Source organism: Rhamphochromis longiceps, linkage group LG15, assembly GCF_057381845.1.
Source record: "Rhamphochromis longiceps isolate RC_006_pf linkage group LG15, R_longiceps_female_GT1.1, whole genome shotgun sequence".
In the NCBI taxonomy this organism is placed as follows: domain Eukaryota; kingdom Metazoa; phylum Chordata; class Actinopteri; order Cichliformes; family Cichlidae; genus Rhamphochromis; species Rhamphochromis longiceps.
This window is the reverse complement of record NC_140571.1, coordinates 27,351,235-27,373,894: the sequence shown is the minus strand read 5'-3', so window position 1 is coordinate 27,373,894 and position 22,660 is coordinate 27,351,235. Positions and strand designations below refer to the sequence as shown.

General features: G+C 41.9%; 1 protein-coding gene across 4 annotated transcripts in view; it reads right to left on the bottom strand.

Moving 5' to 3' along the window:
- adgrg6 (adhesion G protein-coupled receptor G6) overlaps positions 1-22,660 on the bottom strand; it is a 99,946-nt gene that overhangs the window by 7,454 nt on the left and 69,832 nt on the right. For all 4 annotated transcript variants that reach the window (XM_085383230.1, XM_085383231.1, XM_085383232.1 and 1 more), the window contains 20 exons: positions 21,131-21,219; positions 20,220-20,272; positions 19,769-19,807; positions 19,511-19,656; positions 19,177-19,267; positions 18,029-18,117; positions 17,032-17,096; positions 16,805-16,938; positions 15,355-15,520; positions 15,125-15,265; positions 14,939-15,052; positions 14,520-14,565; positions 13,944-14,053; positions 13,598-13,725; positions 12,366-12,634; positions 11,638-11,722; positions 10,933-11,083; positions 10,541-10,673; positions 10,242-10,343; positions 8,561-8,713 (listed from right to left, as the gene is read on the bottom strand). In XM_085383230.1, the coding sequence (XP_085239356.1) occupies positions 8,561-8,713; positions 10,242-10,343; positions 10,541-10,673; positions 10,933-11,083; positions 11,638-11,722; positions 12,366-12,634; positions 13,598-13,725; positions 13,944-14,053; positions 14,520-14,565; positions 14,939-15,052; positions 15,125-15,265; positions 15,355-15,520; positions 16,805-16,938; positions 17,032-17,096; positions 18,029-18,117; positions 19,177-19,267; positions 19,511-19,656; positions 19,769-19,807; positions 20,220-20,272; positions 21,131-21,219 (2,304 nt within the window). The remainder of the gene's footprint in view (positions 1-8,560; positions 8,714-10,241; positions 10,344-10,540; positions 10,674-10,932; positions 11,084-11,637; positions 11,723-12,365; positions 12,635-13,597; positions 13,726-13,943; positions 14,054-14,519; positions 14,566-14,938; positions 15,053-15,124; positions 15,266-15,354; positions 15,521-16,804; positions 16,939-17,031; positions 17,097-18,028; positions 18,118-19,176; positions 19,268-19,510; positions 19,657-19,768; positions 19,808-20,219; positions 20,273-21,130; positions 21,220-22,660) is intronic.

Sequence of the window (22,660 nt, the reverse complement as noted above, 5' to 3'; positions counted from 1 at the left end):
GGTTGGCCTGGGACTCCGACTAAAGACAGAAGGTGTCTGACCTCTTGCTGTGAGGACTATACTATGAGACTCCAGATTAACTTTACTGAGAAGATCAGTCACTGAATCTCTTTCTTCTTTGAATTCTGTTCATCATCTGCCTGATTTCCTTAACTGTGTTTTTACCTCATCCATCAACCCTGGTGTCCAAATGACACACTTGCAAATAAAAATGGCTCCTAACAAGACAGAATATTTCAGGGTTTCACTTTTTGGACAAAGCTTGAAGAAATTAACCAGACAACAACCAGATCACTTGGCAATGATTCTCCTTCTACTTAGACTCTGTCCTGAGCTCTATTGGTGCTTAGAAGTAAAAGACAGAGCGAGATACTGGAATGACATGCACAGCCAACACTGTGCAGCAAATCAGGCCTCATCTAGAGAGATGACAACAAGCAGCAACAAAGCTCTGATCTGAAGGCAAATGGCAAATGACTTCATGTGTATTCGAGTGTCAGTAGGACTCAGACATCCCATACTGTCTTTGCTGATTAGACCTCACGATGTGGCTCAGGCAACACACGAGACAGTACAAAGTAAAAATGAGCAAGCTGGGCATGACCATGTGGACAGTTTTGTGGTGTCCGGCCAGGATTTGTGTGTTTTCTTGCACTATTAGTTTGGCCAAACGCTGACACAAAACCAGTCAATATCACCGCCCTGTCTGACAATCTGAAACTGGCACAATCAGCAACTTCTTTAAATCAAAGAGTAAAAATTATTTTTGGATAAGCTTTTGACTAAAATATTTATTTTATTGTGGTGTCCAACACATTTTATGTTTTCATCTGCACTCCATTATCTTTTTGTTGGCCTCCATTTTACTGCAAATACTGTTAAAGAAGTGATTGTTGACTAAGAACCGACTCAAACTGTATCCCCTTACTCTGTCAGCATGTCTGTGCTTGATAACAAAGGTGTAATCCAGTTTCACCTGAAAAGGTACCCCTGGAGAGAACCTCGGGAAGGGCGACGGGTCAAAGAAGCTGATACACACATAAACATTTTAAAAATAGACAATCAGTGAAAAGTCCTCGAACTATGCGAGATCTGCAGTTCTTCAGTGGCTTGGACCTGGCTGAGACATTCTGACAATTTCTGTACACAACACTGCCAATAAAATGAAAAAGACGGTGGTTGGAAAGTATTTTCTGTTTTGCTTGGAGGCGAACCAAGTGTTGCATCCAAAGCTGTCCATGATTCGCCTGACGTGCTCATCTGAGTTTTAATCTCTGCACCACGTCTCACTGTATCCCAACTTTGTGGACTCACATGGTGCAGGCAGGACACAGTGGAGGTTTCCTATCAGTCAAATCTGACTGGAAACAGTAACAGATGCTTCACAAGCACCTCGGTTAATGGAGGATGTATGTATCATTCAGTAGTTCCATATGTTAGGTCTGGCTGAGCTACACAGCGATATCAGTGAGGCTATGAGGAAGGACGTGGGGTTTCAATTTGGCCTTCGCAAGATACCAGGCTGCCTACCTGGAAAAAGGAAAAGCAGCCTTCAAAGTAAATACTGGGCTTTAGTGCAGCAGGCAAAAGATGACGTGTCTGAGCTCTAATCTTAGTTCCAACTTGACAATAGATTTCAGATACAGGGTGACATAAGGTTACACATCAACCCACATTAAATCTGACAAAAGAGCTAAAACAAAAACCCTTAATCAACATTCCAGTAAAATTAGTCTCAAACACCAATCTGAGGGGAACCCAAAATCAACCGAGAGCTGTTCAGATGTCTGCAGATAAATACTTTTATAAAGGTTTTTAAAAATGGGAACAGAAAAGCAAAAAAGGTCATTTGGACCCTCAAAAGACAAGGATATCTGACACAGAGTGGTTTTTCTTTCCTTCTTAAAACTAAACTTTGTGCATATAAAAGAGTCAAAGCCAGCATTATAAAGATGTCTGAGACTTAAACATATTACAGTGTTTTGTCCCCATTTGGATGCAAACGTCTGGACGAGCACAGCGATGGCACAGCTGTGGAACACACTGAACATGTTCCCATTTGCATCCTTTACACTTTATGCAGCTTATCAGTAACATGCCACTCACTGCAGCAGTCATCAATGAGGACCAAAGTCACTTCAATGATTCTCTAAATCCCACTGCCAGCACTCTCACTGCATGACAAAAGACATCTTCCTTCAGCATAGATGCTCATTACTTTTGGCTAAAGTAAGCATGCACTAGCTAGCATAACTCCTGGAGTTATGCTAGCTAGTGCATGCTTACCATCCCAACAAAAGCTTGTGCTTTTAGAGAAAACACAAGCTTTTGTTGGGATGGTATTGGTTCCTCACAGGCTTTGAGGGTTTGTTTGTAGATTTGGGACTGACATCTTGCTGTTGGTTGGTTTTAATTTCATCAAGTGAGTCACAAGAAGAGAATTGTAGTGAATATATACAGTCAAGCCCATAATTATTCATACCCCTGGCAAATTTTAACTTAAAGGTACTTTTATGCAAACAGCAAGTGTTTTTTGACAGGAAATGACACAGGAGTCTCCCAAAAGATAATAAGACGATGTACAAGAGGCATCATTGTGTGAAAAAAAAAAAAAATTTCTCAGCTTTTATTTACATTTCAGCAAAAAGTGCCATGTCCAGAATTATTCATACCCTTCACAAACTGTCATAGTCTCTGGGAAAATCAAAAGTTCTATACCATTCCGAATAGTCGAAGCTGGTCTAAAGCATCCTAATTACCCTAATTAATTGGGAACAGCTGTTTTAATCAACTCAACAGGTAAAAAACAGCAGCTCTCTGCAGTTGGTTTGTGGACAGTCATGGCTAAGACAGAGGAGCTCAGTGAGGACCTGCAGCTACACATTGTAGCTGCTCACAAGTCAGGAAAGGGCTACAAGACCATATCTAAATGTTTTCAAGTTCCAGTGGCTACAGTGCGAAGTATTATTAAAAAACACAACATGTCTTGCACTGTGGAAAATCTCAAAGGACGTGGTCAGAAGCCAAAAGTGACACCTGTGTTGGCCAGGAGGATAGTGAGAGAGGTGAAAAAGAATCCAAGGATCATCACCAAGGCCATCCTGGTAAATCTGGGCTCTGCTGGTGGCAATGTCTCAAGGCAGACAGTCCAACGGATACTGCACACTGCTGGGTTCCACGGATGCAGACCAAGGAGGACGCCACTTCTCCAGAAAAGGCACACAAAAGCTCGCTTGGCCTTTGGAAATGCTCATCTGGACAAAGAAGAAGACTTCTAGTCTTCTGTGTTATGGTCAGATGAAACAAAAATGGAATTGTTTTGTCACAATGATGTTTCCTTCATTTGGCGTAAAAAAACGAGAAGCCTTTAACCCAAAGAACACCATCCCCAATTTCAAACATGGTGGTGGGAACCTAATGCTTTGGGGATGTTTTTCAGCCAGTGGACCAGGGAACCTAATCAAAGTAAATGGCACCATGAAAAAAAAAGCAATACATGAAGATTCTCAACAGAGCCAGAGTCCTGACTTGAATCCAGCTGAGAATCTGTGGAGGGAGCTAAAGATCAGGGTGATGGCAAGAAGACCCTCCAGCCTGAAGGATTTGGAGCTCACTGCTAAAGACGAGTGGGCAAAAATGCCTGTGTAGACGTGCAAAAAAGCTGGTCTGCAATTAGCGTTTGATTGCTAGCCAATAAAGGCTTATGTATTGATTACTGAGAAGGGTATGAATAATTCTGGACATGAAACCTTTTGCTCAAATTTTTTTTCCACAATGATTCCTCTTGTACATCGTCTTATTATCTTTTGGGAAACACCTTTGTCATTTCTGGTCAAAAAACCCCTTGCTGGTTGAATAAAAATAACTTTAGGTCAAAATATGCCAGGGGTATGAATAATTATGGGCTAGCATAATAATTATGGTCATAGTAATGAAACTCCCGTTAGCTGGTGCTCAGCCGAGCTGTTCAAGGACATGGTTCACTGTGTTTTTCCAGTACTGTAAAGGAGAGACAGTGAAATATATATCAGGGGGTCCACACACCCGCAGGTTTGATGGCTTTAAACTTTGAAACACTGCCACTCCAAATGATTTCATCCTCTGTCGTGACAAATGTCTAATAACCGTTTTTTCTCTTACTGGAAGATAATAAAATACTGACTGCAGCACAGCATGATGGAGTGTGATGGGGCCACTACATCTCATTACACTGTCAGCTGTGATTATATAGTCAAGCATCAAGATAAGATGGGTGTGGGAGTCATGAACCGATTATCTTGATGGAACACCATGCTCATTTTGGGTCTGCTTTAGTCCCACATGTTCAGTTTTGCTTATTATTCTATTTTGAAATAATTGATTTATTTGTCCTGGGCTTGGTTTGAATCCAGAACAGGGTCCAAATTTTTCACCAGTGTAGACTACTGTGCACGATGACAGTATTTTCCAATATTTTCCAAGCGGTTTAAGGGATGATCTAATCGTGCAGGGACGCAATGAGACATATCGATGAAGGTCATAAATAAAAGGATTGGCAGCGTGCTGGATGGAAGGTTGGACTTGGCGTTTGACTCATAGGTCTGTAGCTTGCAAAGCATTTATGCAATAATGTGGTGAAGTGTGTAAGGGAATGTGTATATGAGATTTCAACCACACGTGTGTGTGTGACCATCACAGAGTGAGAGAAATATCCTGTTTGGAGCTTCCATGTGCATCAGTTCCTGTGGGTCAAACACACCAAGACAGATCACTACGCTGACACAAATGGAGCAGCATGATCCCCAAAGTACGTGTCAGGTCCCCAAAGTAAAGCACACAACCTGAACAGGAACCATGAGGCAACAGCTAAGGCAACATTCAGCATCATTCAGCATCATTCATGAGTGGATTCCCCAAAGCGTCTTCCATGAAAGATATTTGTTGACTGTCTGAAAGATGTTCCAGAAAGCACTTTTCCCTGAACAACAGTAACCTTTAAAGTGGCTCCATTCACTCTTCAGCTCCTGACTACTGGGGTTTAAATCATCAGCTCTGTTCTGCACACAGATTCAGCACGGACGGTTCTGAGTTCACCGCACGAGTCAGCAGTGAACTCCATGCAGACAACGTTGTTCTCCTGCTCGTTTTAGTAAGAAAAAGTCTCAGAGCCTCAGCTTTTTAAAACATGTTGCTGGCATTAAAGGGAAAAACTTCTTTTCATTCTTTCCATTAAGGCTCTGCGTGTTCTTCAGTTCCACACAGTCCCAGCTGTCTGTGGAGAGGAGGCTGGGAACGCTGGGAATGAAAGTAAGAGTACTAATTGAGCTCAGAGTGAATGTGGCCAGTTTGAAGGAGAAACTCTGACATCACAGCTTTGGCGAAAACCTCCAAACTCCCAAAGAGACTAAAGATCTCTCCTCACCTGTTCTCTCAGCTCACCTGGAGATATAATGCAGCGGCTGAGACACTTTACCTGTTCAACTTTACCCTTGCCATTCGGGCTGACTCTGACTGACACAATGGCCGCACAGGGAGTACGCTGTGCTCGAGAGAAGGGGAAGTCCAGATTTCAGGACTGCCAAATCAGCCCAGAGAACAGTGACATCTATAAAGCGGTCAAAACGAACCAGATTTTTTTTAATGTTATTGGGAACAAAACAACATGTTGTGAAATTTGTTACAGACAAATTACTTCTCCTGTGGTTTTAAGATTGCTTTGGGTCTTTTTGTTTCACATGGAAACACAGTAAATTACTTAAAGATGGATTCAGTCCATAACACTAAACACATCATGTACACAGAGTTAAACTACAGCTGGAATTACATTAGTCATTCCTTTTGGCTGTCGCAGATCATGTGAGAGTGAAAAGTGAAAGGACATGTCCAACTGAAAAGTTTCCTAATCTTCTGACTGGCAGAGGGAGGGGGGGCACAGAGGGAGCATAAAATCAAACCTGTTGAGCATGCACGTTAGCATTTAAAGCTGCAATTGTGTAACATTAGAAAAAGGTGAACCAAGAAATTGGAAACTGAAAGCTTCCTCCTGCAAATCTCCTCTCTTTCCCCTCACTGTCCAAAGCTCCTCCTCCCCCACTCTCATAGGTTAGAGTCCTTTACTTAATCCTTACTTAATCTTAGTATCTGCGATGGACTTGCAGTTATTTTCATTCTGGAAATTCAGAAACAGGCGTGGCTCGCGTGTCGTGGAATGAACTGAGTTTTTGACGACATCAATAACATCAAGGCTTATGGATCTATCTGAAGTGGCCAACATAAAAAGTTTATTCATGTCACCTTTAGCCTCAAATAATCTTAAATGCAATGCCAGTAGCAAACGCAATATAAAGTTACTCCAAATGGCCAATATAGCTATTATAGCTGATATGTGGCAAGCTGACAGGGGTTAGCCTAGAACTGTAAACCACAGTCAAACAATAACATTAGAAATAACTTGATGAACTTGATGAACCTCGCTGTTTAACGTTATTGTACGCTCACATGAGTTAAGTCATCAGAGTCGGGCAGCCAAAACGTTACGCTTCTCTTGGATTTAACAAAGACGGCCAAGTGTTTCCATATTGCACCATCTTGCACACACCGATTTTTTTTTTAGACACAACCAGTATAACCAGTATAACCAGACCCCGTCCATCTACTCAAACTAACCTGGAGTTAACCTGGAATCAATACATCATTCACTGCACCGAAGCCCATGTTAACCATCTAGGATAATTAGTTAAAAAACAAACATTAGATTTTCCACTTTTAAGAGTAAAAAAAACTGGTGACTGTAGTTTCTGTGACTCCTCTTGTAATTATATTACTGCAATTTCAAATATCGAGCTTGTTCTTTGGGTTAATTTTGTGTTAATTTGTGCTAATCTGTGGGTTATACTCAACTGTGGTTGTTCACAGTCTCTGTCACAGCTTAAATATATAAAGAAGTAATAGCTTTAATATCCTTAGAAAACACATTTGAGTTCTGCCTGCTGGAACGTGCTTATTCTACTCCATGGATGAGTGTCAGAGCCTTCCACAAATGGTTTGGGGATATTATACAATTGTGCCTAAAGTAATTAAACTAAACTGTAGGAAGTGTTGCACCTCTCTGATTTTGAGAGCAGATGTTTAATGTGATCACAATCAGTAAGAGAGAGAGAGAGAGAGAGAGAGAGAGAGAGAGAGGTTCAGTCTCTTTGGGAGTCAGTCGCATCGTGTAATGTTGGGACTCAAACAGAGTGTTTGACATCCTCAACATTTGGTGTTAATTTAATGAGCAAACACAAGAAATCACATCAGTTACTCACTCTAATGTGAACCACAGAGTTAGCCTGGTGTTACTGTGCTCTTATTACAAATTTGCACAAATCCAAAATCATTAAACACATTGCAGATGTCGGCTCGGAAGCAGCCCGACACGGCGCGCTTGTTTCTGCACCCCGAGGCACCCTGAGGCCAAAATATGAATGAGTGGATTGAGTTTGAGCTCTCACTTATAACAGAGTATCTCAGGGGTGGGGAACAAGGGACGTGTATGACATCATGGCAACCAAACAATCACAGCACAATCACAGTGGCTGCTTTCCCAAAATGTCTGCTAGTGAAACCTTTGAACGTTTTCCTCTTTTGGATTAAAGACACCAAATTAAACATCATCTAGAATTTGGATTTCCAGATTAATTTTAGAGCAGAAGCATTTTGGGAAACCCAGATCAGATCACATGATGCTGGAAGCAGGAGCACAACCCTCTAATCGGCTTAGGCTTTACCTCCACTGGTCCTCCATTCTTGTTACTGGCTGGAATAGCTGTCTACACAGCAAACACAGAGGCACACACATCAACATCACGTACCAGGAGATATTACACAGGCTTTCATGGTAACAGTGACAAACCTGCAACAATCACGGAAAAAAGGAACTGATCTTCAAGTGGAGTCAAGTTTGCATGCAGATGGGTTTAACTGGCACTTAAAGTCTTTCCTTCAAACCGAGTCACTGAACAACTATTATGGATCATCCCGTTCATTAAATAGTGAAAGTGATTTAAGGATGTTCTAATTTATTCAAGGAGAAAGGTGGATTAATAACAGAGATTGTTACTGAGCAGGACGTTATAATATATAACTATGATGGAATCAAACAGGCCTTTTTGCTTCGGGGTTGTGATAAGCTACACTAACTTCCACAGTAGGGGGTGATTCAAGTTCCTTTCATCTTCATATTCAGGACAGAAAACACTGGAGTCTGCATGCAAACTTGTTTACTACATAGTAGTGCTGCGCAGCATAAGGGGAACATTTGGTCCACGCACTCATGCCTGCCATAGGCTACATGCTAACATATACAAGTGTTATTAAAGCAGTAAAGCTCTGAGGCATAGTATGTGCAGCGGTGTTTTCACAAAGAGCAATGGACTTCAGACAAGCTGTCTAAACAGGGTGGTGGTTTTCTTTTCAGACTAACTCACGCTGGATGTTTCTCCTCTCTTTGCTTCCATGTCCTCTCAGTCTCACAGTCTCCTCTAAGTAATTACTGTATGAGAGCGTTTGTGCTGCGAGGGCCTTTCTGAGCGGGTCTCACCTGTGTTACTATGTCGTTTGAACGGGTTGAGCGTCGCTTTAGCTTTGGAGGTCCAGTTGGCGGTGGTGGAGCCAAAGGAGCTGGAGGACAGAGACTTGCCCAGGTTGTCTGAGCTCACCTTCTTGGTGTTGTTGGTAGCTGTCTTACTCCAGTCTGCACGCGAGAAACAATCAATTATCTCCAGATTTTTAGAGACGATATCAGTGGGACACAATGTGTTGTAGGGTTTTTTCTTCAATGTTAATGTTCCTCACTTTTACTGAAGTTCAGTGTCAGACACAATTACTGGACCTCTCTAATAATTCTCCACATTTTTCTTCTAGAGGAACATGTACAACTTTAGATTTTGACTAAACAATTCACAGTCAACATGAACTATATCTGCACTATTTCCATTTTCAGGATTTTTGCAACTGAAGTTTAATTTGCTGAGATTAAAAATGTTCAGGATGTTTGAATAACACACATCTTGTCATTATGCATATTTAACCTTTAAACATTCCGTTTCCAGCTGTTTAGAACAATTCCCAACAACACCTGTTTAAATTCAGCTGGCCTGGAAAGAATGTGGACAGGTGGATGAAACCATTACAAATGATTCCTTCTTTTTCCAGTTAAATAATTCTCCAATGAGGGAGAAACATAATCTGTGGTTTTGATAACCCATCCAACTGTTGCCAAAACAGAGAAAAGGAAAATCCTGTCCCATCAGACTGAAGAGTTGCCAGCAGAACATAAAAAAGCAGGTCTATCTTTTACTTTCACAGCTTCTCAGGATGTTTTTAGGGAACCTGAACTGAGAGATTTTGGCTTTAACACAAACATGTATCATGAACTCATTCCAACAAGTTTAAAAAGTCATCATAATCTGGATTTTTATCAAATGAAAAATAAATTAAATAAAGCTTCGTTTTGAGTTGTTTCTTTCCAAACATGTTTTGGCTGAAACATTCAGAGATGTTTCTGTATAAGTGAATAAACGGATCTCACACATGTCCACGTGAAAGATGTGTTCACTCACTGAAAACCTTCACATGTTAAAGCGAAGTAAGGGCTGGAGCATCCATCCTCTCTCTCCTTTCATAAAAGCACTGCTGGCACTAAAGTGGAGCTCTTTGGATTTGTGAGTTCAATCACGTAAAGAGGACTTTTCAGGACACGACTGATAACAGTCAGTAAATACTGGATCTTTCGCCTGCTTAAAGTCATGAATCAGTGTCATGTCTACACATGACAGACATCTGAGGAAAGAACCTGTTTTAAAAGAAGATGAATAGTATCTGCCTCTGATGTCCGAAACAGGCAAACATCCAGCTCTCCAGGTTGTATTTCTGTGTATTTATGCATCTATTTTCTATTTTCCAAGCAAAACTTTATCTGTGGTTGGAGACTTTTGCACAGTAATTTTTTGGCATCAAGTGAAACTCAGTGATTTCTCTTAAATGAAATGGCACCCGGACAGCACATCCTGAGACTGAGCGCACCTGGAGGAGTTCCTGGGTTTATCTTTTTTATTACCTATGAAGCCGTGGCGACTTAGCTTTTATATTTTTAATAAAACGTCCTTTTATTTCTTTTTTTATGCTGCCGTGGGAACCTCTCTGGGGTCCGGCAGACAGACCTGAGAGGGGAGACATGAACTGGCCTTGACCTGAAAAAGGCAGACAGACAGATGGGATACCTGAGTTGTCTGACAGCTTGAATCGGCCACAGCAGAGGTATCTCTTCCACTGTTTCTGCACATTTTCTTTCAGGGCGCAGTGGAAAATAAATATGAAGAGGCCTGAAAACAGACAGATAGAAACAGAATGAGTTATTCTACCACAGCAGACCTGCTGACAGGTAAAAATAACTGCTTGGGTCACTTTACAGTTATCGCCTCTGCACAAACCTGCTCTATAACCTTTTATCTTTACACATAACACAACTCAGCACACGGATTAAACATGTTCACACTATCACGCTATGCGGTCACTTCACCTTGCAGTGAGTTGAAGATGGAGAAGAGGTACATGAACGTCAGCTTGACCGGTCCCCAGGCAAAGAAAGCAAACCCCCAGGTCATTCCCAGCAGGAAGGTGAGGCTGATGGCGCTCCGTAGGTTTCGGAGAACCTGGATCATAGCAGGAGAGAATTTTAAAGCGTTAAACGTTCCCTCCTTTCCTTGTCTCCTTAGTTTACTTCCTTTTCCAGAAGCAGACATGAGAAACTGACAGAGCCTTAAGGCTGCTGACACCTGTTATGATATGGTTGTTATTATATTGCAGGAATGTCAGGGTTAACTTTTAATTCAGAGAGTTATTACAACCGACAGAAAGTTTTTTTAAATCATGAAACAGTCTTAGTCCAGATCACTGGGCATGAGTACAGACCTCTTTCCGCAGCGTGCGGTTGCTGCGTTTGCCGTTGCGTCCGCAGATCTGCAGCATCACCACGACAAACATGGCCATGTTGAGCAGAAACACCAGGCAGAAGTAACCGACGCAGGTGGTGTAGAAGACGGCTTCATTGGTAATCCAGCAGCTGACAAGGAAACACACACATGCCCGTTCAAACTATTAAAGAGGGATTTAAGGTTTTTTCACACATCAGCCACTTTATTATAATGAAACTAAATCCAGCCTTAATCAATTTGAGATGCAGTAAACTAAAACGAAGTGAAAGTGCACTGGTCATCCCGTTATAGCAAACCCTGAGGACTGAGGGTTGCTTAAGGTGAGATTTTGTGCAGCTGTTCAGTTTGATCGTTTTTGCGAGTTTTGCAGGATAACAGACAGAATCAGCTGCAGGAGCTCAAGCACGTCAGCGCCATGCACACAGCAGTTTTTAACTCGAATCCTGAACAACTCGTTGTCCTTTCATCATAAACTTGGCACCGTGGAGCAGTTGTGCTAACGATGACGCCTGCATGTAACAAGGCTTTTCTTTTGTTAGCTAACTGACTGATTAAGCAACACTCTGATAAATGAGTTATTCAGTGACTTAATCAAATCCTGATTTTTCTGACAAGAAATCATCACGTCCATATTTAGTGACGTGGTTTGTAGACCTGTTATTGAGATTCTGGGCACACTTACAACTTTGACCCTCCTTTGTATTCTACTGCTTTGTATGCGTCTTTTTCCACCGCAGCGACAATCACAACCAGCACAGCAGGAAGACCTGGAACACACAAAGCACGCCGTCCGCACGTTAACGTCAGTCTCCCGGGTCTCTTATACTTGCATCACAATCACAGACTGAAATGGCATCAAACTGTTTTATCTTGTAAATTAAACCCACGTCCTCATATCCAGACAGAAAAGTATTCAACAATTATCTAACGAGGTAACGGCCTCCTTTTTTTAGTTAATTTTTTTGTGCATATCAGCGCCATTTAATCCCAAACAGCTCATAGAAATTAAAATTGCATCTCCAGTCTCAGGAGGATGATATAAATCTCAGAAGATATTTTCTCGGAGGAATGTTTGGTACGCTGGTGCACATCTGTTCAGGATAGTAAAAGGTTTACATGCACTTAGACCTGTCTGTAAGAGATTATTAATCATATTCAACAGGAATGATATGAAGCTGAAGCTGTGCTGTGTGTTTTTGCCCTGAGACACCCGCAGCTTCACAGAGTTCCCGACCAAATCCACCTCCAAACGAAGACTTGACTTGTGCACAACAGTAGGAGCTTCAGTAATTATTAATCATAAATTATTCTTGATGCAGAGAAATGCTAAACCATGTTGGACACTTTTACTTTATTCATGATCTTTTGTTGTCTTTGTGGGTCTGTGTGGATCATCAGTGGGCGACTCACCCCACCCCACGATGCAGAACTTCAGGATGTACCGGCGGATGTAGGTGTTAAAGACTTTGACCAGAGCGATGTACATATGGACCGATTCTAGCCCCATCCAGGTGAAGGAGGTCAGCAGAAAGTAGTGGAGAAAAATGGCCACAGCCTTACACAGCCCCTCGTTTTTCATGGTGCTCAGCCAGCTGTCCAGCAGGAACACCATGTTGAGAAACAGCAGGGATGTGCTGAGGTTCATCAGGATCTTTGACGGGTAGTCACGTCGCAGTTTCCTGTAAGGACAAGAGGAGGAAAGCACAAATTTCTGCGTGGTTACATTCTGATATTGTCGAGAAATATATTTGCTGCAGTTTTTTCCGAATATTCTCATTCAAGTCAAAGCCGCATGCAGTAGCTGAGAGTTTCTCAAGTTTCTCTCTGGTTTCCTGCTCCAAATTTTTCTGTGACTTTGAAATTTATTGGTGATTCACAACATTCGAGCTGAAAGCCTTCAGAGCACCGTGAGCGTGACCCATGTGCGCTCCATTTACCCAACACAGAGCTAAAAACACACTAAATGTCTTTATTCATGCATCACTGACATCACTGATAAAAGTGATAACAGTGATGCACGCAACCCTCTGTCCTCCACACCATCCCATGCCTCCTTTTCGGAGTACAGGTGTTCACACCTGGGACAACAGGCTCTGCTGATTAGTGTCGTTTGCACTCATGTAAACCTGGGAAAGATGACGGTTTGGGTTTAAACAGATTCTGTATAAACAGCCTGCACTTTGAACAGTGATGCTTGGCTCTGGGATTTAAATGCGAAGCCAAGAGAAACAAAGGAGTGGCATTTATATCACACTGTTTTAGTCCTTCTGTCTCTGCAAAGTGCTTTTACAAGCTTAATGCAGCTTTTTAAGAGCTGAAAGAGAGCGATCCATGCTGCTTTTACTGCAAACCCAGAGGTCACAGCACTGGAGCCAAAGGACATGTCGTGCACATCTGTGAGACACCATCAGCTCCGACAGAGCAGCGGTGTTTCACACTCTGGGAGGAACAACTCAAGGAAACTACAGATGATGGAAATCTAGACTGTCTTCCAACACTTTGTGTAGTTCTGCTTTAACAGACTGACTCGCTTTTGTCACCAAAAAACAATGACATCATTGATGGAAAACACGGATGAGGAGAGACGATAGCCAGGCACTGGAAGCTGGAGGGTTCATACTGCAGCCGAACCGTGGACTCACTCGAAGGCGATGTACGTGAGCAGCGTGGCAGCAGAGAAGATGGCGGAGATCCCGCAGCCAATGTAGCTGATGAAGGTCAGGATATTGTTGTTCTTTTCATCGATGGAGGGCGAAGTCTGAGAGATGTCCTTAAGAGAGAGACGGCAACGACTACATGAATGAAGGAAACGCACATGAACAACAAAGAAGGCCAGAGGGCAACTATGGAGACCATCATGACCACAACAAAAACATGAAAGGATCCACACAACGTGACATGTATGCGGCGCCCGTGCCAGGACGTCAGTGTGACAGGTGTGTGAGGACAGCTCGGACACACACACTCACAGGAACACGGCGGTCTTACCAGGAGGACACCGAAGTGTGTGAGGTGGTCGCACAGGCAGACGGTTTTGTTGGCGGTGGATTCGGTGGAGTTTTTTTTGCAGCCTTCTTTGCTCCAATCTCCAGTTCCATCTAGTGGTGACACAGAGGCATTACAGCAAAGTCACCTCAACACAAAATGAAAATGTGTAATTAAACAGATGAAAAGATTGATTTCTTTCTAATAATAAAATATAATATAATAAATGTGTTTTTTTTATAATAAATAAAGCACTGCTCGGGATTCAGGAGCTCGAAATATTTCTGCAAAGTTTGAGGGCGGCTGCTCCGAAGCCAAATATCTGTATTGAGATAAGACTGCGCACAAACGTCCTCTTCAGTAATTACTGCAGTACTTGAATCTGTTGGTAATACGGCCTGAAAAGCTGCTAAATTTACCAGAATTTTCTGCTGAAAGAGCAACCAGACCAGAACGTCAAAGTAAAAGTGCAGCAGGACGGAGGTGTGACGAGCTGTAACAGCTGCCGACTCCCTTCTCTGCAGATCTGAGGACCAGTGATGAACTTGAGGTGAGTGATGAGGCGACGGACAGACTTACCGTTCTTGGTGAAGTTCCAGAAAACGCAGTCCAGAGTCCCACGAGCCTGAGAGGACAGAAGAGCAATGACTCAGCAGCAAGTTCAAGTAAGCAGACAATCAGAGCCACTCGTGACCATCACACCTGGCTCATTTCTGCATGATCTTCTGACACTGTCATTTCAAATCCTTCAGCACATCTCCAGGAACTACATTCTTACTGACAGTTTCAATAATATGGATTATTAATGTTAATAAATGTATTAATTAACCTCAGAAAAAGGGGAACATGAGAAACATAAAGGTCATTTATATGAAACAGACAACACAATGAAGCACAGGTCAAAGAAAGGAAGTGAAAAGAGTGACGCAAATATATAAATAATGTGTATAAAGTCCAAAAATGGAACAGAGAAGAAAGGAAAAAACGTGAACGCTCACCGGGTCAGAGCGATGAGCGATCTCGATCCTCACTGGGTCTCTCAGGTTGTGGATGGGGACGTTCACCACGCTGCTCGCCACCACGTAGCTGATCAATTCATTTTCTGCCTTTTTCTGAAAAACACGTCATGTTAAGACACCCTAAAACATCAGCCTTTGTGTGAACGTCACACCGTGACCTCTGACCTGGAAAAAACTGGGGCTGTTGAAGAACATGAAGCTGATCCTGGACGGTGTGTCGGCTTCGGCATGAGAGACTCTGGACAGCAGAGAGGCGGGAAGTGTGACCTGAGCTAAAGGATTCGGCCGCTTAGACTTAAAATCAATCTGAGAGGGGACAGGAAACAGTCAAAGCTAAATCAAAAAACACAAATCCACCTTCTACAGGAGAAAGTTTTGACTTTCCCAGCCGTTACCTGTGGGTCTGACTTATTTGGAGACATGAAGGCGCTGAGGGTTGTTTCGTTGAACATCGTCGTGTTGAGGGCCAGAATTCCCACAGCCAGATTCTTGGAATTGATCTGGATGGACGGACCATCAAACTGGATCTTCTGCACCAGCTTGTCCACGGTCTTCAGAGCTCTGCGGAGGAGGAGAGAGAAGCAAAGTATTTCTACGATGATTTCAAAGGGAAGCAAAACCAGACAGATATTGGTGAGAAACACAGAGGTGGCGTTTAACACGGCTGACTGAAACGCAGCTGAAAATGATCATGTTTGAAGGTGATTCATGTGAAACAGACTCAAACATGTGAGTCTCGTTTAAGTTTCAGTTTAATACTGAACTTTCCGTCCTGCCAGCAAACTTTGTGGCTGAGAGTTCATTAAGCGGCAGAAAGTTTCAACACTCTGACTACATGCTAGCTGATTGCTATCGTAGAAATGGGACACGGCCTCCGCGCAACTGAGGGCAACCTGTCGGTTCCGGTGATCATGCTGAACTGTTTTGCTGTTGGAGGTCAACTGTAAGTAGTTGTAGCATCAGCTGGTTGCCCAGAGGTTGAGCATGGAGCACTCTGCAATCTCCGAGTGAACTTTTGGTGGAAGGCGGCCTATGTCCAAACTGCTGCGGTCTCTCAGATAGGTTGGTGAAGCTTTGCAAATAATGTTCATGTGATTAATAAATACACACAAAACCATCACATAACAACCAGTCTGAGTCGGTCTGCACAACCAGTACAACCTGTCTATGGTGAAACTCGCTGCAATAGGAGGCTAAACTCAAGTTTTATTCCTATGCAAATGTTAGGTACTCATCCGCTGCTGTCACAGAGCAGTTAAATCTCCTACTTTCAGAAGCTACTGGACTCTGAATTTAAATGCTTAATGTAAATTTCAGTTTAAAGTGAAAAACTTTGTATGGAGACAGCAAATGATTTGCAGTTTTCACCGATTTATTCCAGTTAATCATCAAATTATCAGAAACTGATGATCCAAACTGATAGCAGACTCTCCACCTTATTCTCAGTTTATCGTCATCCTGATGCTTCAAAGTTTCTTTGCTAACTTCTAATTTTCACAGACCTGGTGACATTTGCAGAATTTCTCCAGTCACCCTTTCTTCCTGGTGGTGTGTGAGTGATAACTTTACATTTTTCAGATGTTTTGGTTACAAAATTAAGATTTTAGCAGATCAACCATCACATAACAACCAGTCTGAGTTGGTCTAAATTGTGACATTACCAATAAGTTTGATGTGTCACATGGCCCTCTTCCTACTTTAAAAACAAAAGTTGTATCCAAGATGGCCGACTTCTAAATGGCCACCATGGTCACCACCCATCTTGAGGAGTTTGCCCCCCTCACATATACTAATGTGCCACAAACAGGACTTTAATATCAGGTGGGCAGAGTAAGAAGTCTGTACTTGTCTGAGGCTGCCGGGACTGTAGCTGAGCCACTCATGACGTTGGAGATGATGGTGACGATGCTGGAGGCTAACGTGAAGTTGATCTTGGATACGTTCACTAGTTGTTCCACCTTTGACACCACTTTAGACACCTGGACACGGAGGACAAGGAGGACAGGAGGACACGGAGTCACTCTCCTGGTCACAGGAGGCTTGAGCGAACAGATGCCAGTGTAAACACTCACCTCTTTCTCATTCAGCTTGTTGTTGGTGAACGCTTTGAGCTGCTCCGCTACATCAGATGCATTTTCTGCTCAAGCAACACACAAATGGTTCCATTTTGTCACTTTCTATCACAACTTTGTGATATATCACAGATTAAAACACAAATTCAGGTTCATTTTCCAGTTCTGTGTCATTTCTAGTCTATTGACTTATAATTCAGGTTTAAAATAGTTTAATGTATAAAGTCTTGAAACTGAACAAAAATCTATATCTATTTGTCAAAAATAAGTGAAAATTAGAGTTTCATACAGGTCATCTTAATATTTTTGTTTTTCTTTTACAAATGTCAGATTTACTCACAGCAGCTTTAAAAGTGAATGAATATTTCTTTATATTTGTGAATTTATGTTAAATTAATTCTGCATGTTTGATTTTGCAGGATTATGGATCCTGATTAAATGTTATTGGAAGAAAAGCTTTTATCTTTCATAGTTCATTGTGAGATATTTATATTCAAACAGGTGTGAAAAAACATGCTCAATTATGCTCAGAGACCGTATGTCAAAAAGAATAGGTAAATAAGTATTTGATATATGAAGCGAATTATTTGCAGAAATCATATATGTTACATATTTCAAACCATACCATTTTGGGGCAAATCAGAAACGGACGAGCAGAAAATATTGTAAAAATGTGACCCAGCTTATTATCTGAAACGCACAAAGAGTGAATAAAATGTTCCCACACTGGAAAATAACATTTTTAAATCTGTACTACGCTGTGGTCTCAGACTCTTTAACTTTGTTGTTAATACTTTTATTCTGAACTGCGGCAGTTGGAATAAAATAATTTAAAATCATGTATTTGCTTTTTTATTCATGCAAAAATAAAACAACTCAGATATTCAGCTGTCTATGTTTTTTTACACACAAAGCAAATGATGCATTGTTAGAATCAACGGTGTCGGCACGCCACGTCTACAGTCCGCTGTCAGATTGACTTTGTGTCTGAGCGTACCTGCTGACACTTGGATGGAGTCGATATCAGTGCAGTTGCTGCTGTCTGGATCTGACCAGTACGATGAGTAGTTCATCGAACTGATTAAACTGGGAAAAGAAGAGGTTATCGATAAGACATATAATTACTCAGCTTAAAGAAGTAGTCCTAAGTAAGATAGCCGGCACTGCTGCAGGCAGGTTTTGTGGAGGAATGTGGAGGAAGTGCTTAAATATTCAACAGCTTAACAAACCCAATCCTGGTCGCTCCAAACACACAGTTCAACATGCAGTAAAGGTAGTTATAGCACTCTCTGACTTTATCAGCCCACCCATCCGCCCCGACCTCCTCCCTACACTAACTCTATGACAATAACATCGCCTACTTCCTGTTTTAAGATGGTGAAGTAACATTTAAAGGGTTCAAATGGGATTTTAGCCCTGGTGTTTGCGGTCCGGAGTACGTGTGCAGCAGCGCTCTTCAAAGGTCCGACTGCTTCGTTCAGACTTTATCATTGAGTCTGCTCAACAGAAATGCTGCTGTGGAAACGTGTGATAAAAGGAGAAGAATAACCAGAACTTTAGCCCCACTGACTCCACAGTTAACCCCACTAAGGACCACTTCCCTCTGAGAATTTATGCTGAGGCACTCGTGGGCATCGGAAGATGTCCTGCTTGTCATACTAATAAATCATAGATCACCATGAGGTGTATAACATTACAGGAAGATGAATTAAGTCAATAAATCAACATCAAATGCTGTTTCACTGAACACCACAGTGTCTCAGAAAGATCTGATTAAAACCACAGACTCTAACAAAGAAAAGATATGAGCTGCTTTTACTGCTGATTTTATCACAGTGGGGGTTCTTAAAATACATTTTGGGATATATCATGCAGTCTTGATTAATGACTCTCCCCAGAAACACGAAAACCTCACAATGATCATGAGAACAAAGTGCCTACAAAAGATGGATATGAAATAAATAACAGTTCGTGAATATAAGTGCAAATCCTAATATTTGCCTTGAACTTGTGCAAACGTGCTAGTTGCAAGGATGATGAAGGATTATTGTCAAGTGGAAAATAAGAATATGGAGCTGGAAATATTGCAATCAAATATTCGTGTTTGGCTGCATTCAGCTCATGTTTTGTGTGTGTTCGTGTTACCAGGTCCTCCATTTCTTGTTGGGGAAGCAGGGCTGGTACTCAGTAACGGTCGGTCTGGTTTCAGGCCAAGGCGGGTCGTACGGGCAATTTTCTTTAAGCAGAAAAAAACAGGAGTGATTTCACAGTTTTGAAGCAGACATACATTCATATAATGAAACAGGAAAAACATCCAGGGCACAGAGTGATCAGAGAAGGCGAACAGACAGACTTTAGACAATAAAATCCACAACAAATCAAATCCAGAGAGTTGTGTGAGTGATGTGCAGAAACCATACTTCTTTATTATCTCCGGTTCTTATTTTTCTGTGTTTAGCGTTCAGTGTAACCTTCTCACCAATCTGTTTGACTTCCACAGAGGCGCTCTGGATCTCCACACCCTCTGACACGCTCCCCTGTCTGAGCCGGGCAGACGCATCATCGATGAGGCTCAGGTTCTTGTTGATGATCTCGGTATAAACCAGCAGACCACGGCACTCATAGCTGCAGCAAAAAGAGACATGCCAGAATGACCTACCATCCTAAACACCTGACTTCTATGAGGTGGTGAGCACATAATGACAGGAACCTGCAGAGTTAAACAGAGTCATGCTACCTGCTCAGGTTTCCTGCAGTCTGTGGACTCAGCTGAACACTGGAGAGGGAAAAGAAGAGAAGCAGCAGAGATGAAAGACTACAAATGATAAATGATGCATGAACACAGTAAAGTACCTGCAGCCAGGAGGAAGCACATAAGTCAGACTTTTACTGTTCACCTCAAAATATGACCCAGGAGCGCAGAGCCTTACTGCTCAGCTTCAAACACCTCACACATCTGCACTCGTGCTCACAGGAGCAGGACAGTAAACTTCATCCTGGCGTGACCTGTCGCTCTCACAGGTCTAACTGTTTCTAACCATTTCTTTTTTCTCTCCTTGGTGTAGCTCATCTTTTTAGCTATTGTGAAATGGCTGAAAACGAGCACAGACCCAAACAGCATCACCCATACAAAAGCACCTTTGCCCTAGGTCGTGTGCACTTTGTGTGATAGCTGTTTGCAGGATTACCTGATGTTGCCCACGTAGACTTTGTGGATCCAGTCCTGAAAGGTCTGATTGAGCTGTAAAAATAACAGATCGGGTTTGAAGTCTGCTCAGCACTGAATATTAAACTGCCGCATTGGTGTGAAGAAGAAACTTTATGTACCTGCTTCATGAGTAAAAACTGTTCCAACAAATCTAAGTCATCGCTTGTTCAGGTAAAGGTGAGTCTTGCTCCCGACCTCTGTATTCTCCTAATCTTCATTTCTTTAAGTTCAGCAGCTCAGAAATTTTTTTCACTCCCATGTTATCTTAATTCAGTCTTAATTAAATAAAATATGACTTTAATCTTGTTTATCATAGACCTGGAGATGAAGTTTGAGTTCTGTTCAATAATTCTGTGCCAGTGTTTTACTGAACTCATGTAGTGTGGCTGTTTTGTCTCCCTCTCCTGGCAGTGAGAGTAATTGCACACTTGATCTTTTTGTTTTTTAGATATTCTGACACTTTTTGTTGTTTCATTTTTATCTGCAGCATCATACACTTTCTGCTAGCTGCTGTAGCTACACCACCACTATGCCAGTCAACCAGAGTAACCAGTAAAACCATCACTGCCAGTGCAGGGCTGCTGCCACAGACATTAAACTATGTTGTACTGAGACTTCCTTTTGTTTCATTTAAGAAGATAATAACTGGAAGCGGTTCTGAAATTTTAGGTTTTTTCTGTGTTATGTTTTGAATAAAATACATTTTACACAGTTTTTTGACTTTGTATTGAAAATCATATTTTAGTATATTTCTACGTTTGATAAAGTTAAGCTGCTCAGAGCTTCAACTAATTAAAATTATGAAAGAAAATCTAATGAGGTCTGTCGCTGCTGCCACGGTTACGCTCACTGAGGTCTGGACATGGATGAATAAGTGGAGTAAAAACTCACCCAAAGAGCCACGGCTGATTTAAGCGTCTCCCGTGTCGTCTGCGATCTGCTGTCATCCACCACAAACTCGAATCGGTAAAACTGCTCATCTGCAGACCAAGGTGAGAGCACAGGAGAAAGAAAGAAGAGCACTTCAGATTCGATGTGCAACAGATAATTCATACCGAGCCTGTGGCACATAGCAGGAGACGGCCCGAGCGGTTTGAGCTGATCGAGTTATGTAAAAATCTCATTTTGAAGTAAAATGATGAAAAATGGGAACACACCGCCTGACGGACAATAACGTCGGCGCTGAGGGGAGAACAGTCATTCCCCTTTCTTTTTTCAAACTGCACAAATCAAGGAGTTGAAGCAGGATTTGTGCAATTTGAGTCTTTCTCAGGATTGTTTGACCCTTTGATCTGCGTTCTCACAAATCCACCTTAAAAAGGAATAAAGAGCACAATTATGAAGCAGGTACGTTAAAGATCTGTGGAGAAATGTAAATGTTAAAGAGTTTTGGGGTCTGAAACTTCCTGTAAAATTAATTTCTTGTTACACAGACTCATTTAACTGAGTTTTTGTGTGTGTATTGATTTCCTTAAAAACAGATACGTGTAGAAAGTAACGACTAATGGAATCAAAACTGATTAAAGCTTATAAAAAAAGGGAAAAAAGAAAAAAACTTTTTAACGCATACTTTCGGTTTCAGAGGAGGCACATCTAAGCTCTTCCTTGTAGGGCCCTCCATGCTCCTGCTATGCTTGACACTGGCCACGAGATGTCTCTCTAATATCTCTAATTGTTAGTAAATGCTACTGACTGGAAATGAGACCTCCACTCCATCAGGTCTGGAGGGAAATCCTGCAGGCTGCTTATCTTTGGTTATAAATATACTTTTCAGAGTTTCAGAGTGCCGCTGATTGATTTTGAATATTTGATTTGATAGCAGAAAGTAGCATGCGGACGATGCGAAGCACCAAAGCAGGATGCCTCCACCAAGAAGCTGCACGGACTGAAAAATGAATATAAGAAAAGCAGAAAAACTATGTAATAAGAAAAGGTGTTGGCAGTTATCAGAGAGGAAAGGAAAACAGGCAGAAAGTAGACTACAATCCCTTTTTTCACTACAAGTACCAGGCTAAATACCAACATCTGATTGGTCAGCTAAACTCATGGTTAATGAACTACAATGAGCCAGAATCACTTTAAACCAATCACGAGTCTCAACTTTGATGGGAATCCCGCCCAATCACAGCATTTGTACTGACATCTATGATTCGAACTACTGACCTGCTCTGAAACCCAACCACCTGAAGTGAGTATTCAGTCTTAAAGTCTTTGTGTTTTTAAACCAATGCATTGATATTACAACTCAACCAAAGACTGACCCATAACTGACTGTACAACAGCTGAACATGTCATTCTGAGATTATTCTGATTATTCTATTATAAGATTATCCGTTACTGGCAGCCAGAGCTTGGTTTCTTTGGGCCAACAATGATATCAGCCGGTAAGGTCTGAATCACTGTCACCTCAGATTAGGGAGG